The following is a 12610-nucleotide window of genomic DNA, read 5'->3' as shown; positions in this document are numbered from 1 at the left end:
AAAAGCTTTGGTCAATCTGTCCAGATCATTACACAGTTTTGTGTGTGTGTGAGGGTGATCTAGTTGAGACAATTATAATAGCAGCCAGAAAGGAAAGCAATATGCCCAGACTGTGGATCCATTTCAAAATCCACTGTAGTGTACAGTTTGATGTCATAAACAACATCTCATTACCCGCATTATGACATCACACGGTCAATCCTTTATAAACAGCAGCCCAACACCAACATTAAGAGACTTGTGTGTTGCATTGAGCATTGACAGCTGCTGACAAGAGGACCATCATGGCTCCTCTCACTTCCCTGAGGGATTTCTTGGTCCTGTTCCTGGTCCTTATACCCCTGGGTGAAGTGTTCGCCAGCATCCCTAGGAAGACCGTACAATATGACAGTAAGCCATTATCTCTCTCCAATGCCTGTTTACATCCTTGCATGTAGAGAAATGCATCTTTTCCACTCAACTAAAGTTAGGCTTATATGGCAGCTTAGTCTAATGTTTTTTCTCAATATAAAGCATCATCTAATATGATCCAAAGCCACCCAAAAGGGTTCGTTGGCTGTCCCCATGGGAGAACCCTATGAAGAATCCTTGTACAACCCGCTGTGGAACGGGTTCTATCTGGAACACTAAAGGATCTTCAAAGGGTTCTCCCATGGGGAGACAGCCAAAGAACCCTTTCTGGTTCTAGATATCACCTCTTTTCTAAGAGTGTATTCTACATAATATTATTTGTAACAGCATTCCTAAAGACTATGTAAAAGCATTTAGGCCCATAAAAAGTATTTAAACAATATTTAAAAGTATTTAAACATAGAGCATTATGCCTCGATGTTGTGAACACATGTTCTATAAATGCTACATACAACCACTAAGTAAAGTGTCATCATATTGTTTTTCTGTTGAGATGCTAAGATTTTCAGAGAGAATGGCATTTCAAACTATTCAACGATGATATTGAGAGAGGACCTGGGTGTCCTTTTCATTGGTGCTAGAGACGCTGTATACGCTCTGGACCTTGAGGACATCTCCTCGAAAAAGGCTGGGGTAAGGAACTCAGTCTAATCAATGTCTTGTATGTCAATACATCCATACAGTATTGTCTGGTCTCTAGAGTATTCCTGCTGTACGTTAATGGGAATCTGTCTGTTGCTGCAGGTCTACTGGCAGGTCTCAGAGCCTGCTGTATGTTAATGGGAATCTGTCTGTTGCTGCAGGTCTCAGAGCCTGCTGTATGTTAATGGGAATATGTCTGTTGCTGCAGGTCTCAGAGCCTGCTGTATGTTAATGGGAATCTGTCTGTTGCTGCAGGTCTACTGGCAGGTCTCAGAGCCTGCTGTATGTTAATGGGAATCTGTCTGTTGCTGCAGGTCTCAGAGCCTGCTGTATGTTAATGGGAATCTGTCTGTTGCTGCAGGTCTACTGGCAGGTCTCAGAGGAGCAGAACACGTCCTGCAAGAGCAAGGGAAAAGATTCAGTAAGTGGACTGATTGCATGATGGATCATCTCTCCTCTCAGAGATCATCTCTCCTCTCAGAGATCATCTCTCCTCTCAGAGATCATCTCTCCTCTCAGAGAACTCTCTGAAGCAGTATACTGATAGAAACAAACCACATGATCCTATTCCAGATGGAATGTCAAAACTACATCAAGACACTTCAGGCTCTCCACGATGGCAGGATGTTGGTGTGTGGGACCAACGCATACAACCCCACATGTGACTATATGGTGAGTATAACCTGGACAGGACATCTCACCTGTTGTTTCACACTACATATCATGTAACTGTGGACCGTTGTCCTATTCTGGTTGTTTACACTGAACTAACTGCAGACATATGTAGCACACCGAACCTCTGTCTGTGTGTGAGAGTCCCAACTACCTTTCAAAGTGAGTACAGATCACAGCCTTAATGTACACCTCCACATCGCAACCAAACATGCATTGTGTTCTCCAACAGACCTACGCAAACGGAACGTTGACCCTGGAAGGGAAGAAGGAAGAGGGGCGAGGGAAAGTTCCCTTTGACCCCTTCCAGAGGTCAACCTCGGTCATGGTTGGTGAGTTCTGATATCTACAGTACCTCCCCACAAGGACGGAGTAGTAGAATTGTGCACCCACTATTATAAATAAAACAACTGTAAATAAAGTGTTGAAAAAGTGGACCCACACTGAAAGTTGTGTTAGTGATGTAAAAGACATTACTGATTAACTTCATTCACTTCTTTACGGTCTTTATGATTTCAGTTCTGATGATTGTCATTGTTAACCATCAATCAGGGACAGAACTATATTCAGCCACAGCGGTGAATTTCCTGGGTACTGAGCAGGTGTTGCAGCGTCATTCCTCCCCGGCTATCAGGACCGAACACAGACACTCCTGGCTTAACAGTAAGCTCCAACCCCTCCGTTTTAAATGTAGTACTCCCTGTCAACCACAGAATACTGTGACAATGTGTTGATGCATTTCTTGATGCGTAGCTAAACAGACACCTGAATATGGACATTCCACAGAGAGATACAGACATTTTAAATGTCTTACTTTATTCAATATACTTTAAATAATGGATCCCAAGTCTGTGTTTTCAGTCTCTGTGAGAAAACCTTTTTTCAGAGCCCTCCTTCGTACAGTTGGACGTCGTCCCCGAGAGCATGAACAACCTCGATGGGGACGACGATAAAGTCTATATGTTCTTTAGTGAGGAGGCCATGGAGTTTGACCTGCCAGCCCAGATCAGGGTCTCTCGTGTGGCACGGGTCTGCAAGGTACACATATCTGTTCTAGTGTTCTAATTCCCAATACTATGGTCGACACTGACACCTGTCTCCCTCCCTGTGGTTGGTGTGCAGGGGGATTTGGGTGGTCAGAGGACCTTACAGCAGAAGTGGACGTCCTACCTGAAGGCCCGTCTTGACTGCCCCGTGCCCCTGGAACCCAGCCTGCCAGCCATCATTCAGGATATCTTCCTCCTGAAAGACCAGGATTGGAGGAAGAGCGTGTTTTACGCTGTTTTCAGCCCGCAGACGTGAGTTCCACCATTTCTTTATTAGTACAGTCCAGCAGAAATTCCATACGGTCAAATCTGTGAAATAATGATCAGTTGTAGGGATACTACTCAAATATGAACCTTCTATGAGAGAGATTCTGAAGTGGTGTTGGAATAATGAATGGTGTTTTGATGATTCCAGAACCACATCGGATCTCTCCACTGTGTGTGCGTTCAGCGTGGCTGACATTGGGAAAGTCTTCTCTGAGGGTAGGTATATGACTCCGGTGACAATGGAGTCAGAAACAAGGTGGGTTACCCACACCGGAGAGGAGCCTGTCCCACGACCTGGAACGGTGAGTAATAACATGACTTATATAGGTGACTGAATTAAATGGTCATTGATTAACTTCCAGACATTGAGTGTCATGTGACAGTGTTGTACCTATGTTCCTCTACAGTACACAATTATTGTCCAAAACACTTCATCAAATGTGGCAAATACGCTCATGCTGAGTCCCAAATGGTTTCCTATTCCCTACTGTACAAAGTGTACTACTTTTGAACCGAACCCTATGAGCCCTGGTAAAAATGAATGCACTATATAGGGAATAGGAACCCTATGAGCCCTGGTAAAAATGAATGCACTATATAGGAAATAGGAACCCTATGAGCCCTGGTAAAAATGAATGCACTATATAGGGAATAGGAACCCTATGAGCCCTGGTAAAAATGAATGCACTATATAGGGAATAGGGGGCTATTAGGAACACAGGCTTAGTTTCAAGAGTGCTTCTGTCATAATTATAAACCTACAGTATACAGTGGGGCAAAAAAGTATTTAGTCAGCCACCAATTGTGCAAGTTCTCCCACTTAAAAAGATGAGAGAGGCCTGTAATTTTCATCATAGGTACACTTCAACTATGACAGACAGAATGAGAAAAAAAGAATCCAGAAAATCACATTGTAGGATTTTTAATGAATTTATTTGCAAATTATGGTGGAAAATAAGTATTTGGTCACCTACAAACAAGCAAGATTTCTGGCTCTCACAGACCTGTAACTTCTTCTTTAAGAGTGCTTCTGTCATAATTATAGACCTATGGTATACGTGAAAGGTCTCATCAACTCTCTGGTTGTGTTGTTGTTAAAGTGTATGACCAATGCTGTGCGGGACCTCGGGATTGAGCACTCGCTGGACCTCCCTGACAAGACCCTGCAGTTCGTCCGTGACCAGCCACTCTTGGAGGGAGCAGTACCTCCACTGACCGGGGAGCCACTGGTGCTGCAGAGGGGAGCCAAGTTGTCGGTGATTGTTGTGGACAGAGTCATGGCCGTGGATGGAGAAAACCACCACGTTATGTTTATTGGAACAGGTACTGACTATTCACAGCCTTTATCATCCAAATTCACACTGTTCTGTGCTTGTGGCAGTGATTGTTACTGTCTATATATGAATTCATGTACTGTGTGTATATATGAGAATTGTTTTCTGACCAAGAAAATCAATCAATGTCAGTGTTGGCTCTAGAGAGTAACTGCCGTGTCCTGCTCCCTGACAGAGGAGGGCACGGTGCAGAAGGCTGTGCAGTACGCTGCTGGTGACACCATCATTATCCAAGAGACCCAGGTGTTCCAGACTCTGGAGCCAATCAAAGTGCTGCGTCTCTCCTCTGGCACGGTAACACATTTAGTGCAAAACGTTATGAGTATATTTTCTTATTTAACTAGACAAGCCAGTTATTTACAATGACAGCCTACCGGGGAACAGCGGGTTAACTGCCTTGTTCAGGGGCAGAACGACTGATTTTTACCTTGTCAGGACGGGGATTCAATCTTGCAACATTTCGGTTACTAGTCCAACGCTCTAACCACTAGGCTACCTGCTTGTTCAAGATGAATAGCACCAGGTCATCCAATGAGAAGCTAACACTGGTGGTTTAGTAGTCAGTGTGTGTTTTTCTCTAGGGACAGCTCTATGCAGGCTCAGGGTCTGGAGTGGTCCAGATTCCAGTTAGGGACTGTGGTCGGTATGGGTCCTGTCTGGACTGTATCCTGGCCAGAGATCCCTACTGTGCCTGGGACACCACCTTAGCAGCCTGCTCATCTGTCCTCAACTTACCCACTGGCTCCAGGTAGGATCCTGCTCAACTCTACAACACTCCCACTCTAGAATAACCACTGTCTGCATGTACTATTGGAACAAATATGATTTCATATGTCCTTCAAATAACAGTAGCTCTTTATCTTTCAGGAACATGTACCAAAGCCTTAAACATGCGGATGCCTCGATGTGCCCCCGATCAGGTAGGTTTATCTCTCAACTAGTGAAATACTGTGATGTATCAACATGAAGTAGGCTACATGCCAAGTTAAGGACATTCAGTGACCCCCCCCCCCCCTCATTGTGTTATTTTCAGTCCCTGTGAAGCCACTTACATTACCATTTAATGTTGGGAGCTCCATCCACCTGCCGTGCCAACCAGCATCCAACCTGGCCCAGGTGAGCTGGCACTTTGCTAAGCAGCCCCTCCAGCTGAGAGACAGGTACCAGATGTTGAGCCAGGACTTGTTGATAGTGAGTGCCCTAGCTTCAGACGCTGGCCGGTACACCTGCCAGAGTCTGGAGGAGGTCAAAGGTCGACTCTACACCAGGACAGAGGCTGCCTACATCCTGCAGCCCACAAAGACTCTACTGGTCCTGCAGTTATCTGTGGCTCTGCTGTCTGTGCTGCTGGGGGTTGTGGTCCTCTGGAGTGTCAGGGGACACGTCAGACTCAGGGCCAGAATTCACCTAGCAGAACCCGGCCAGAACAACAACAACAACTGGAGAACAGACCCTGGTTGTGTCCCTGGGTCTGACATCTGAGCTGGGACTAATAACTGAGACTAGGGGTGCGTTCAATTCGATTCAACGTTTGCTATGTTGCGTGACGGTTTGTACTGAATGACACGTTTCCCCAAAACGGTGCTCACCATTCTTTTTATTTGATTTTATTTTTTATTTCACCTTTATTTAACCAGGTAGGCAAGTTGAGAACAAGTTCTCATTTACAATTGCGACCTGGCCAAGATAAAGCAAAGCAGTTCGACACATACAGAGTTACACACGGAGTAAAATGAACATACAGTCAATAATACAGTATAAACAAGTCTATATACGATGTGAGAAGGGAGGTAAAGGCAAAAAAGGCCATTAGACAGCCACGTTTCCCCAAACGGTGCTCACCATTCTTAGACAGCCTTTGAGGTACGTTTGCTCCCATTTTGGTGGGTGTGATGAACTGTGGCCTGTTCAATAAGGGTGTGACTATGTGTGCTACGCACTAAACACGCGTAGCACAAACCATACAATCTCCCTCTGGGCCTCAATAATCACACCGTTTTTCAGCGGGTTGTTCAGTACAGTAGCGTTTCCATTTGAATTAAATGTTGAACCCCATTCTGTCGTACTGACAGCACCCCTAGAATCACCAGCACCATTCTTTACTCATTGTTTTCCACTTAAGATCCTTGTGTTGAATGTATTTTGTGTTTTTATGTTTGTATAAATATTATATATTGCAAATATTATGTATCTTTCTAGTGTTTTTCTATATTATTAAATGATTAGATCTTATATCAAATCACAGATACCTGTATTTAGAGTCAGTCTCCACCAATCTAGTAGTCAGAGTCAGTCTCCACCAATCTAGTAGTCAGAGTCAGTCTCCACCAATCTAGTAGTCTGTCAGTCTCTACCAATCTATTAGTCAGAGTCAGTCTCCACCAATCTAGTAGTCAGTCAGTCTCCACCAATCTAGTAGTATGTCAGTCTCTACCAATCTAGTAGTCTGTCAGTCTCTACCAATCTAGTAGTCTGTCAGTCTCTACCAATATAGTAGTCTGTCAGTCTCTACCAATCTAGTAGTCAGAGTCAGTCTCCACCAATCTATGAGTCAGAGTCAGTCTCCACCAATCTAGTAGTCAGTCAGTCTCTACCAATCTAGTAGTCAGTCAGTCTCTACCAATCTAGTAGTCAGAGTCAGTTTTCTCAACCAATCTATTAGTCAGAGTCGGTCTCCACTAGAGGTTGACCGATTATGATTTTTCAACACTGATACCAATTATCGGAGGACCAAAAAAAGCCGATACTGATTAATTGGCCGATTTAAAAAATAATAATAATAATACAAATAAAAAAAGTATTTATTTGTAATAATGACAATTACAACAATACTGAATGAACACTTTTATATTAACTTAATATAATACATCAATCAAATCAATTTAGCCTCAAATAAATAATGAAACATGTTCAATTTGGTTTAAATAATGCAAAAACAGTGTTGGAGAAGAAAGTAAAAGTGCAATATGTGCCATATAAAAAAGCTAACGTTTAAGTTCCTTGCTCAGAACATGAGAACATATGAAAGCTGGTGGTTCCTTTTAACATGAGTCTTCAATATACCCGGGTAAGATGTTTTAGGTTGAGGTTATTATAGGAATTATAGGACTATTTCTCTCTATACCATTTGTATTTCATATACCTTTGACTATTGGATGTTCTTATAGGCACTGTAGTATTGCCAGTGTAACAGTATAGCTTCCGTCCCTCTCCTCGCCCCTACCTGGGCTCGAATCAGGAACACATCGACAACAGCCACCCTCGAAGCATCATTACCCATCGCTCCACAAAAGCCGCGGCCCTTGCAGAGCAAGAGTCAGTCTCAACCAATCTATTAGTCAGAGTCAGTCTCCAATCTATTAGTCAGAGTCAGTCTCCACCAATCTATTAGTCCGAGTCAGTCTCTACCAATCTATTAGTCAGAGTCAGTCTCCAATCTATTAGTCAGAGTCCGTCTCCAATCTATTAGTCAGAGTCAGTCTCTACCAATCTATTAGTCAGAGTCAGTCTCTACCAATCTATTAGTCAGAGTCAGTCTCTACCAATATACTAGTCAGAGTCAGTCTCTACCAATCTATTAGTCAGAGTCTGTCTCTACCAATCTATTAGTCAGAGTCAGTCTCTACCAATCTATTAGTCAGAGTCAGTCTCTACCAATCTATTAGTCAGAGTCAGTCTCTACCAATATACTAGTCAGAGTCAGTCTCTACCAATCTATTAGTCAGAGTCAGTCTCTACCAATATACTAGTCAGTCAGTCTCTACCAATCTATTAGTCAGAGTCTGTCTCTACCAATCTATTAGTCAGAGTCAGTCTCTACCAATCTAAGAAACATAGAGAAGGGGATCTCTCCAGGAACAGGGTTGGAGAGAGAAACATAGAGAAGGGGATCTCTTCAGGAACAGGGTTGGAGAGAGAAACATAGAGAAGGGTATCTCTCCAGGAACAGGGTTGGAGAGAGAAACATAGAGAAGGGTATCTCTCCAGGAACAGGGTTGGAGAGAGAAACATAGAGAAGGGTATCTCTCCAGGAACAGGGTTGGAGAGAGAAACATAGAGAAGGGTATCTCTCCAGGAACAGGGTTGGAGAGAGAAACATAGAGAAGGGGATCTCTTCAGGAACAGGGTTGGAGAGAGAAACATAGAGAAGGGGATCTCTCCAGGAACAGAGTTGGAGAGAGAAACATAGAGAAGGGGATATCTTCAGGAACAGGGTTGGAGAGAGAAACATAGAGAAGGGGATCTCTCCAGGAACAGGGTTGGAGAGAGAAACATAGAGAAGGGGATCTCTCCAGGAACAGGGTTGGAGAGAGAAACATAGAGAAGGGTATCTCTCCAGGAACAGGGTTGGAGAGAGAAACATAGAGAAGGGGATCTCTCCAGGAACAGGGTTGGAGAACCTTGGTGTCCACCAGTATAAGAGTAGCTCAGAGTCAGAGCCAAGCCAGTGAAACGGACTCTCTTAGTCTCTTCCGTGAGTTTGTGTGTGTTGTGTGCGTGTTTTAAAGGGGTGTGTGTGTGTGTGTGTCAGATGGGAATCTATGATAAAGACTTTCCTCTGTATCATCAGCCTTGCATCAGGCAGCACAGCAGGGAAACCTTACAGGAGCACAGCCTGTGCAGCCTGTTCGTGTGTGTGTGTGTGTCTCTCTCTGTGTGTGTGTGTGTGTGTGTGTCTCTCTCTCTGTGTGTGTGTCTCTCTGTGTGTCTCTCACTCTCTCTGTGTGTGTGTGTGTCTCTCTCTGTGCATGTGTGTGTCTCTCTCTGTGCATGTGTGTGTCTGTATGTGTGTGTGGTCTGTGTGTGTCTGTGCGTGTGTGTGTCTCTGTGCGTGTGTGTGTCTCTGTGCATGTGTGTGTCTCTCTGTGTGTGTGTCCTGTCCTCCCTCGTCTTCTCACACCTTATTGAATGAATGTGTATGTGTGTGTGTGTGTAAGAGGTGTCCTGGCAGCGTGTCTCTGCGTTTCCACACTGCGGAAGGGGTTATGAGTACTTCTTGGTGCCCTTTTCTACATTGATTTGCCTTGACATACTGTGTTTGACCATGAGAGTTCTCTCTCTGACACTAACTGGCTTCATTAAGAAAAATTAAAGCTGATACACTGACTGAGCTAAACTAACCAGCTGGGGAGAGAAGAGAGAGAGAGAGAGAGAGAGAGTTAGAGAGAGCAGAAGAGAGAAAGAGAGCAGGAAAGAGAAAGTTAGAGAGAGCAGGAGAGAAAAAGAGAGAGGAGAGAGAGAGCAGGAGAGAGCAAGAGAGAGAGTTAGAGAGAGCAGGAGAGAGAGAGAGAGAGTTAGAGAGAGCAGAAGAGAGCAAGAGAGCAGGAAAGAGAGAGAGTTAGAGAGAGGAGGAGAGAAAAAGAGAGAGGAGAGAGAGTTAGAGAGAGCAGGAGAGAGAAAGAGAGAGTTGGAGAGAGAGAGAGATGTGGAAGAAAATAATGGCCGGGGTTAGAGGTCATGCTCAGGCCTTGTTGGAAGAGGGTTGTGTACTTCAGGGCGAGGGATGATGACATCACTCTAGGGAGGAGGGTGAGAATGACTCATCTTCATCGCTCTCTCCATTAGCTCCTCTCTCCTGGCATCAAACACACAAACACACACAGACAGATGCACACACACACAGACAGACAGACAGACACAGAGAGAGAGAGAGACACAGATGCACACAGAGAGAGAGAGACACACACAGACACACACACAGAGAGGGAGAGAGACATATACACACACACAGAGACACACACACAGACACCTGCACTCTTAGGATTGCAGTCTTCCATAACAGGACTTCAGCTTCCTGTTTTGCCTGTCCTTTTCCAACTTCCTGTGGTCGGGTCCAGGAGGGGTGTTTGTTGATTGCCCTGCCCCCCCCCCCCCCTACCTTTCTGTCGGCATCTTTGAATCTTTTTCTCTCTCTCTCTCTGTCTGTCTTTCTCTCCTTTTCTTTAAAACGCAGACACACACAGAGGTATGGAGCCATGAGATAGGTAAGGAAAGGTAAAGGTTATTCTGTGATTAAACACACGGCTAAACAATGACGTGACCTTTTACTGCTGTCCATCCTTAGGAGCCCCCCCCCACACACACACACACACATTTCTCTCTAACTCAGACAACCATTTTATCTCCTAGTTCAGGAAACATGACTCACAGCCAAAGACCTCATCCTCCATGAGAAGTGAAGGAACTGGAATGGTGTCAGCAACATGGTGGAAGCTCCTTTCAGCCCATAGGGGTGTTACTGCTAAGTGCAATGCATAACCAGTCTAGGGTTAGGATTGAGACTAGGGTTAGGATTGAGACTAGGGTTAGGATTGAGACTAGGGTTAGGGTTGAGACTAGGGTTAGGGTTGAGACTAGGGTTAGGGTTCAGACTAGGGTTAGGGTTCAGACTAGGGTTAGGGTTGAGACTAGGGTTAGGGTTGAGACTAGGGTTGGGGTTCAGACTAGGGTTAGGATTGAGACTAGGGTTAGGGTTGAGACTAGGGTTAGGGTTCAGACTAGGGTTGGGGTTGAGACTAGGGTTAGTACTGAGACTAGAGTTAGGGTTGAGACTAGGGTTAGGACTGAGACGAGGGTTAGGGTTGAGACTAGGGTTAGGGTTGAGGTTAGGTTTGAGGTTAGGATTGAGGTTAGGGTTGAGACTAGGGTTAGGATTGAGACTAGGGTTAGGGTTGATACTAGGGTTAGGGTTGAGATTAGGGTTGGGGTTGAGACTAGGGTTAGTACTGAGACTAGACTTAGGGTTGAGACTAGAGTTAGGGTTGAGACTAGGGTTAGGACTGTGACGAGGGTTAGGGTTGAGACTAGGGTTAGGCTTGAGGTTAGGTTTGAGGTTAGGTTTGAGGTTAGGGTTGAGACTAGGGTTGAGAATAGGGTTAGGATTGAGACTAGGGTTAGGGTTGAGACTAGGGTTAGGGTTAAGACTAGGGTTGGGGTTGAGACTAGGTTTAGTACTGAGACTAGAGTTAGGGTTGAGACTAGGGTAAGGACTGAGAATAGGGTTGGGGTTGAGACGAGGGTTAGGGTTGAGACGAGGGTTGGGGTTGAGACGAGGGTTGGGGTTGAGACTAGGGTTGGGGTTGAGACTAGGATTAGGGTTGAGACTAGGGTTGGGGTTGAGACTAGGGTTGGGGTTGAGACTAGGGTTAGGGTTGAGGTTAGGTTTGAGGTTAGGTTTGAGGTTAGGGTTAGGATTGAGACTAGGGTTAGGGTTGAGACTAGGGTTAGGGTTAAGACTAGGGTTAGGGTTGAGACTAGGGTTAGGATTGAGACTAGGGTTAGGATTGAGACTAGGGTTAAGACTAGGGTTAGGGTTGAGGTTAGGTTTGAGGTTAGGTTTGAGGTTAGGTTTGAGGTTAGGGTTGAGGTTAGGGTTAGGATTGAGACTAGGGTTAGGGTTGGGACTAGAGTTAGACTAGGGTTGGGGTTGAGCCTAGGGTTAGTACTGAGACTAGAGTTAGGGTTGAGACTAGGGTTAGGGTTGAGACTAGGGTTAGGACTGAGACGAGGGAAAGGGTTGAGACTAGGGTTAGGGTTGAGACTAGGGTAAGGACTGAGAATAGGGTTGGGGTTGAGACTAGAGTTAGGGTTGAGACGAGGGTTGGGGTTGAGACTAGGGTTAGGGTTGAGACTAGGGTTAGGACTGTGACGAGGGTTAGGGTTGAGACTAGGGTTAGGCTTGAGGTTAGGTTTGAGGTTAGGTTTGAGGTTAGGGTTGAGACTAGGGTTGAGAATAGGGTTAGGATTGAGACTAGGGTTAGGGTTGAGACTAGGGTTAGGGTTAAGACTAGGGTTGGGGTTGAGACTAGGTTTAGTACTGAGACTAGAGTTAGGGTTGAGACTAGGGTAAGGACTGAGAATAGGGTTGGGGTTGAGACGAGGGTTAGGGTTGAGACGAGGGTTGGGGTTGAGACGAGGGTTGGGGTTGAGACGAGGGTTGGGGTTGAGACTAGGATTAGGGTTGAGACTAGGGTTAGGGTTGAGACTAGGGTTAAGACTAGGGTTAGGGTTGAGGTTAGGTTTGAGGTTAGGTTTGAGGTTAGGGTTGAGGTTAGGGTTAGGATTGAGACTAGGGTTAGGGTTGGGACTAGAGTTAGACTAGGGTTGGGGTTGAGCCTAGGGTTAGTACTGAGACTAGAGTTAGGGTTGAGACTAGGGTTAGGGTTGAGACTAGGGTTAGGACTGAGACGAGGGAAAGGGTTGAGACTAGGGTTAGGGTTGAGACGAGGGTTGGGGTTG

The 12610-nt window shown here is 45.2% G+C and overlaps 1 protein-coding gene across 1 annotated transcript; it reads left to right on the top strand.

The window, feature by feature from the left end:
- Positions 1-282: 282 nt before the first annotated feature.
- LOC115123232 (semaphorin-4E-like) lies at positions 283-6498 on the top strand. The gene is made up of 14 exons (XM_065027153.1): positions 283-390; positions 905-1044; positions 1415-1474; positions 1627-1725; positions 1958-2057; positions 2278-2388; positions 2612-2763; positions 2848-3023; positions 3187-3340; positions 4139-4361; positions 4548-4666; positions 4954-5120; positions 5240-5292; positions 5406-6498. Exons 1-14 carry the CDS (start codon positions 285-287, stop codon positions 5852-5854), a joined length of 2109 nt encoding a protein of 702 aa, XP_064883225.1. The 5' UTR covers positions 283-284; the 3' UTR covers positions 5855-6498.
- Positions 6499-12610: the final 6112 nt, after the last annotated feature.

This window comes from Oncorhynchus nerka, linkage group LG14 (assembly GCF_034236695.1).
Source record: "Oncorhynchus nerka isolate Pitt River linkage group LG14, Oner_Uvic_2.0, whole genome shotgun sequence".
Lineage (NCBI taxonomy): Eukaryota > Metazoa > Chordata > Actinopteri > Salmoniformes > Salmonidae > Oncorhynchus > Oncorhynchus nerka.
The sequence above is the reverse complement of the archived record's forward strand: the minus strand, read 5'-3'. Positions and strand labels throughout refer to the sequence as shown.

Excerpts from the sequence above, each read along its gene's own strand:
- LOC115123232 (XM_065027153.1), top strand. The coding sequence starts at position 285 with ATGGCTCCTCTCACTTCCCTGAGGGATTTCTTGGTCCTGTTCCTGGTC. Across the intron at positions 391-904 it reads GAAGACCGTACAATATGACA|ATGCTAAGATTTTCAGAGAG; the intron begins GTAAGCCATTAT and ends TTTTCTGTTGAG. Across the intron at positions 2,389-2,611 it reads CAGACACTCCTGGCTTAACA|AGCCCTCCTTCGTACAGTTG; the intron begins GTAAGCTCCAAC and ends ACCTTTTTTCAG.